This window comes from Rhagoletis pomonella, unplaced genomic scaffold (assembly GCF_013731165.1).
Source record: "Rhagoletis pomonella isolate Grant_MI unplaced genomic scaffold, Rhpom_1.0 Rhpom_scaffold_08475, whole genome shotgun sequence".
In the NCBI taxonomy this organism is placed as follows: domain Eukaryota; kingdom Metazoa; phylum Arthropoda; class Insecta; order Diptera; family Tephritidae; genus Rhagoletis; species Rhagoletis pomonella.
The window spans coordinates 1-7,001 of record NW_023467002.1 but is presented as its reverse complement, the minus strand read 5'-3'; the positions used below and the strand labels follow the sequence as shown (position 1 = coordinate 7,001).

Below are 7,001 nucleotides of genomic sequence, written 5' to 3'. Positions count from 1 at the left end.
CTTTGCATCCTGCGTTCTTAATTTGAGTATCCTTTATGCATTTTTTTTAAGTTTTCTAATGCAATATTTTTTATCTTAGAAATGAGATTTATAAGAAAAATTCTTTATAAAACCTCCAGAGCGCGGCAGCGAAGGCGATGAAGTAATATTACAGAAATCAACTAAATTAATTTTTCACTTGGGCTTGTGAAAGCTAAAACTTGAGTTAAAAGACAGTGGAAATAACGCGCCTTGCTGTGCCTGCATGCAACTCTGTGAGCGCAATAGTTACCAAACAATTCTACACATAATCCTCTTACCATATGGCGTCTCCTTCTTCTCCATTTTGATAGTGTTCTCCGCGGTTGGCAGCGCTTCCGTTGGCAGTGGTGTGGTCAATAAAACTACAAGGCTACAATCGATGCCGCCCCAGCCCATGTCGCAAAAGCAGCGATTCGTATTCGTACAGACCTGAGGAATTAGAAAAAAAAATATAAAACGAAAAAAAACAATGAGGAAAATAATTAATTAAAAATGTAATTACTTGAAAAAGTGATGAATACATTGGGCTAGCTGAAAATTTTGTGGGCAACAATGCATTTATACATAAATAAATTTGATTAATTTCAAATTTTGTTGTCATTGCTAATCGATTTTCAGACATATCCAAATTGTAAAATATATTACAAGTGCATTCATACGTACAGAAAACGTAATCAACGTGAAAGCTTCGCATAAACAATATTTCCATTACAAGTTGCAGCTATCAATATGGATTAAAAATGCAAAATGACATTGCAGCGAGTCGAATAATTCAACAAACCAATCAGCAAATCCACCAGCCCCAAAGATAGCCAGCCAACCAGCCAAACCGGGCCACCAATCAGCCAGCCATTGAGCAACTAAAATGAGTAGCAGAGTCGCGTAAAAGCTTTTTTGGCTATAACCCTCGGTGTGTGCATTTGTTTATGTGCCGAAAGCTTTTGGAACGATATATTTTAAATTTTTAATTACATTTAAGCCTATTTATACATTGGCTACAGCTCACAGTCGAATGGCAACCAGCGTTGACCCAATAATGAGCTCTGTCGACATTCTGGCCGGACAAGCAGATAACTGATTTCGTTTCGTTGTTGTATTTTCTTGTTAATGCTTTTGCTATTGCCGCTGGCAAAATGTGCTCAGACATACATATGTATGTGTATGTGAGTGCCATCGTTGTGCTGCACTTTAGTAGTCCGTCAGCAATGACCGACCGTAAATGAGTCACTGCATGGAATTTACGGTCGCATTTTGGCCGATTACTGCACAAACACACACGCCATATACGCGCACATACTTGCACAACACAAATATTCTCTTTGTAGCGCAATCTTTCATTTGTGTTGTAGTTGTCATTGTTCGGTGCTAACTGTTGGCGTTAAGAATTATTGCAGGCGTCTGCGGGTCGACGTGGCGTATACGCAACACTTTTCATACATTTGCTTGGCCGTTGCTGCAAATTTCAACCACAAAATATTTTCGATTTATTTTTCGTACTTTTCGTTATAATTTCATGCATGAAATTGCTTGTTGTTGTATTGCTTTTGTTTCTTTTCTCGTTTTGTTTTTTTGATATCTTATTTCTGAGCGCATTAATCAGGCGCCTAGCAGTGCGGTTGCGGCTACGGTTACGACTGCGTAATCACCTCTGAAGCGCAGCTCATTATTGTGGGTTAAATACTTTAATGGTTGAATGAATGGCCACTGGGCTTAAATGGTTAAAGTTGAAGCTACAGCTGCAGCAGCAGCACAGCGCGTAGTAAATTGTATATTTTCATTATTTGGTATATAGTATAAAGAAAAATTCTTTTGATGTCGCACATTTGCGGCATTCACTTGGCTGCGGAAATACCTCAATAATGAATCGCATTAAAATTATTATATTGAATGCTTTTGTTTTTATTTTTGCTTTTCTTTCCGATTATGCACAGATATTCATTGACAAGTGGATGCTTTATTTTTTGTATTTTTTTTTCTTTATTATCAGCTTGAGTTCAAGTTTATTGCTTTAAAGTGTATGATTGTGTTTTTATTTTAGTTTCACTTGTTTACTTACTCCGCGTTCTGAACACTCTTGGCCTTGTTTATTTGTCGGACATTTTGTTTGATCGATGTGTGGAAAAATGCTGACGCAAGTCTGATTCAGACAAATCAAATCTTTACCGCATGGCGTACCATCCTTCACCAAGCCATGTTCTGGATATTCATTGGTGCCCACTTGACCGCTGGTGGCTCTGCAGAAAAAGTGAACAAAATGGAATTGATGAAAACGTTCATTAAGGCAAATAAGAAATTGAAAATGAGAAAATAAATTAAATTAAATAATAAGTCGGAGAAGGAAGGGGCATAAGGGCATTGGATGAGAAAATCATTTGCTCAAAAGAAGGCACAAATTTTACATTTAAATATTCTTGTGTTTAGCAAATGCATATTTACTTATAGATACATATATGTATGTAGGGATGTACAGTTGTTCACAAAATAATTGCTAGGCGATAATTTGACCAGTAGTGAATATTTTTCATTTGTTTGTTTAATCTTCATTAAAGTTTTATAAAGGCATTTATAATATATATATATCTTTATATAACAAAAACCACATAAATCGAGTTTTAAAACTTTGTGCAAAAATTATAAAAAGCACACAAATTTTCAACGCAATTTCAAAATTTTTACACAGAACTTTTAGAAATTTTTCAGATAAGCAGCCTTAAATTTAAGTATAATAAAGTGCAAGTTTGAAGTTGCTTAGAAAGCGATTTTTGGCAATTTTTTTTTTTGACATAGGTCTTTCTTTCATATAAAAAAAACTTGTCGAGGATACTTTTTATGGAAGAAAATGCGTGGCACCGTGAACAAAAAAAAAATGCAAAAATCAACGGTATTTTGAAGACACTTGGAACATACACTTTAATTTTATTAAAACTCAATTCGCTATAAAACTGCATACGCCAAAATTTATTTTAAAACTTTTAAAAGTTTTAAATTTTGTGAGTATTTCTTTTTCTACTTTAAATTTTGGATTTATACGGTTTTTATAAAAAAGTATAAGCATAGATACAATATAATAAAAGCTGGTCAAATATCGCATTCCTATTATTTTGAGGACAGTTGCAGTCGAAGGGGGTTAGTATCGAAATTCTGGTATTAAAAAATTTAGAAAACGAAATTGTGGGTTTCAAAAGCTCCTTACTAAAAGAAAATTTCCGGCCAGGAAAATGGAGAAAGAGTAAGAAAGATAACTGAAGAACTGTTAAAAAAGAAATTACTTAAGTCAAACAGCTTCTTTGAAAAGAATTGCAAAATTTATTGTTATTTACTAAAACAATATATTGTTTGCATATATATATTGAAAATAAAAGTTTCTTTTGCTTGACAAGTAATTTTTAAGCAAAAAACCAAAATCGATTCAATAAATTTTCATGAAAATTTTAAAATTTTGAATTAAATTTTACTATAATGAAATGCAAGTTTCAATAGCACGTATTTTCTTATATATGTATAAAAAAAAATTGAAAATACTTTGTGCAGAAAAAATATTCTCAAAAATCAATGCGATTTTTGAGCACTTATATTTTTATAAGAAATTAGCGGAAAAAATGAAAATAAAAATTGTTGCATACATATATTGTGAAAAATTCTCTGTGCCAATACTTCTTGCCGTGAGTGTAATTGAAAAAAAAAAATTAGCTTCGGTACAAAAGCATTTTAGTGTTAGTTGATTAAAAAATGATTTCTTCTTGGAAATTTAGTAAACTAATACTGCAACTTTTGAAATGCCAACTTAAATTTCATTCACGCAACAATGCGCCAATTCTTGTTCTATTAAGTGATGAGGTGAAACTATTTTTGGCGCTTCAAAATTTCGATTCGTTTTGCAAAATAATATTAAAATTTTTTTACAAAAACTTAAACTTGCTGTACATAGTATGTGTGTATGTATTTATGTATATTTTGTGATAAAATTTTGTTTCGTTTAAGTTTATCACTTTAGTGAACGCGAATTGAGCGCCAATCCGATAAGTGAAAAAAGTTATGCACTTAGTTGCAATAAAATAGTTGATATGTAGATTTATAAAGTTTTTGAATAATCGCCTTTTTATATACATATGTTAATAGAGATAAATCGCTGGAATTGTTCCACTTACTTGCATTCATACTCCAATCCTTTTATTGAGATTATCGTATTCGAATAAAGTTGATCAATGCCATCATTGACCGGCTGCCGTTCGCCCTCCTTGCATTGCAGAGTGCCACATTGAACATTTCTACAGAAAAAAGCAAATGCACAAAATATAAATTTAAGAGCTAAAAAAATACGCGCAAGCTTAAAAATATATGGGAAAATACAAATTAGGCCCCTTTAACTTATTTTAAATATTAAATATTTTATTACTTGCATACAATTTATTTTTTCCCTTAAACGTTTTTAATGAGCAGAAGGGGAGGCAAAACTATATGTCAGTGAATAAAATCCTTGAAATTTTTAGTCACACTTACTCTGGCTCGCATTTGATGTAATGTTCATTTGCGTCACGCCCACAATGGCCATTGATTGAACCCTTTGAATTGAATTGCTCATAGCATTGCCGATCGGCCGCCGAGCCACCATAGCCCCAGATGGCTTCGCATTGCAGATTCAAGGTGGGACAGTCACCTTGAAAGCAGTAACCTAAAAAATTATATCATATAATTTATAACTTTTTCTTTTTAAATTTAAATTTTTGTAATTCATGTACAAGTTGCATAGTTATTTGCAAAACTCAAAGAAGTGCATTTGCTTCTTTTTTTTTAATAAATTTCAACATTAAAATTTCCCCGATCTTACCCGATGTTCCTGCTTTAGTATGTCCACACGGTGATCCATTCTTCCTAAACACATCAGCTGGGCAGTGACCAATTTCACCATCACAATATTCTGGCAGATCGCATTCGTTGTGCGAATCACGGCAGATATAGTCCTTTGGACGAAGCTTTTGAAATGGATGAAGGATTTAAGAAAAAATTATATAGATACATATAATTTCAGTAGAAGAATGTTGTCCGAAATGTCTAATATTTTTATGCTGTGTGGCAAAAATGGAAGCACTTGTAATTTTATGCCACCTGCAAATGGTGGATGGTTCTTTATAAAAATGTTTCTCATGGCCAAAAATTGACTCGCAGATTTATCATTGCCTGTCTACGGACGACCGCTCTTTATAATTTTTCGTTGTTAACCGAACCAAGCGCCAATTCCTACGGAGGGAAGTTCGCACCCTAATCACTTTGTTATGCGGCTGCCACCACGATATACAGCTGCAAACAAGTAATTTTTTAGCAAAAATTAAAACCGACTTCAATTCTTATATAGAAATTTAGGTGTAACGTTAATTTCTTCGTGATCCAATTATCGGATCTAAACGAAATTAGTATGGGATCACCCTTGAGATACCGCCTTTCGAAATCGGTTGACGTGGTCCAAAGTTATGCGGTAACACATAAAAAAATAAAATATTCCGACGAATTGATAACCTTCTCCTTTTTTGAAGTCGGTTAGAAATGAATTTTCCAAGACTAATGGCTAGTTTCACGAAAGCAATTTAAGTGAAAAATTATTTTTCTGTTTGAATTTAATATGAAAACTCACAGAACAAAAATCATTTTTCACTTACGCACTTTACGAACTATTTTTTAACCGACTTAGAAAAGGGGAAGAGGTTATTAATCCGTGGGAATAGTTTTTTTTGTATGTATATTACCGCATAATCTTGGACCACGTTATCCGATTTCTATAACTACTATTTTTTTTTAAGGACAGGTAGTACCTCTTTGGTGGTCCAATATTATTTTTGGTAAGATCCGATCAATGGGTTATGAAGAAATTAACCATACTTTAAAGTTTTTCTATGAGAATTGAAGTCGGTTTTGTTTTTTGCTTAAAAATTACTTCTTTTAAATAAGAAATTGCTGTTTAGAAATACATACGTACAATAATTAGTATCAGAAACTTTGATCAGAAGATTTTTATTTTATGCAAAATATTGTGGCAGCCTATTTCTAAGTTGACCAGTGATGAAACCATTTACCTTTCTGAAACCACTCGTAAAGCTTCAACGAGATAAAATGAAATTCATAGTTAAAATCGCCTTATGTGAAATTTTTTAAACGAAGTCAAAAAAAGTTTTTAAAAAGATAAATTTAAAAATTGCCAGTAAGTTGCTCTTACTTTTATGACGATATAATACCCAACTGCCCATCCAAGAATATTTTTGGGTCATTCTGGTGTTGCCACTTTGTGAGTAATTCCTCAAAACGCGAGGAATTTCGGGTACGCTTGAGTATTTTTTGAGGATTTTATTTTGAGGAATTGTCTCTCAATATATTTGCAGATAACAAATGCAACCATGTTTTACCCAACAGAGTTGTTAAAATCGATCTACAAATTTTTGAACAAAAAGCTTTCCGAAGTTTTATAAAGAGCGAAATGCACCACAAAGCGACTTGTCAAACATTCCTCAAACCTACTTTTCCCATTTCGACATAAACCATGCAAACATGACTCGTTCAAGCAAGGGATTTTAGTTTTCTTCCGGTTCACAATGTAAAAGGGTTTGGTTTTCTTCGATTTTTCTTTCCTGTGTCCTCATTCGGTAAAAATTCCGTTGCTAATCAGGCGATTTTATCATACACAACGTAAGGGGTTCGAACGTCAACATGGCGGCCAGAATATCAAAAAATTTAGATTTTTGCTCACATTTCCCTCAAACGCCTTGTCAAACCTTCAAACAACCCCGTGCACAACATAAATAGCTTTAAGCAAAGGCATATTTCGCTTGGTTTTTAAAGCTGCTTGTGTGGTGTTTTTCGCTCTTAAGCACATCTGCATTTGCTACTAAATATTCAAAATGTTATCGACAATTTTTTTCATTCCATCGTTATATTTTCAACTTATTTTGAACTTGCTAAATCTCGATACCGAATGGTTTTATTCTTCATTA

The 7,001-nt window shown here is 33.2% G+C and overlaps 1 protein-coding gene across 1 annotated transcript; it reads right to left on the bottom strand.

The window, feature by feature from the left end:
- Positions 1-246: 246 nt before the first annotated feature.
- On the bottom strand, positions 247-4,994 carry LOC118756042 (disintegrin and metalloproteinase domain-containing protein 11-like; the record flags this gene model as incomplete). Its single annotated transcript, XM_036490833.1, has 5 exons — positions 247-450; positions 2,078-2,255; positions 4,170-4,289; positions 4,522-4,693; positions 4,850-4,994. Coding segments are annotated over 5 exons (798 nt in total), but the record flags the coding sequence as incomplete, so codon positions are not given.
- Positions 4,995-7,001: the final 2,007 nt, after the last annotated feature.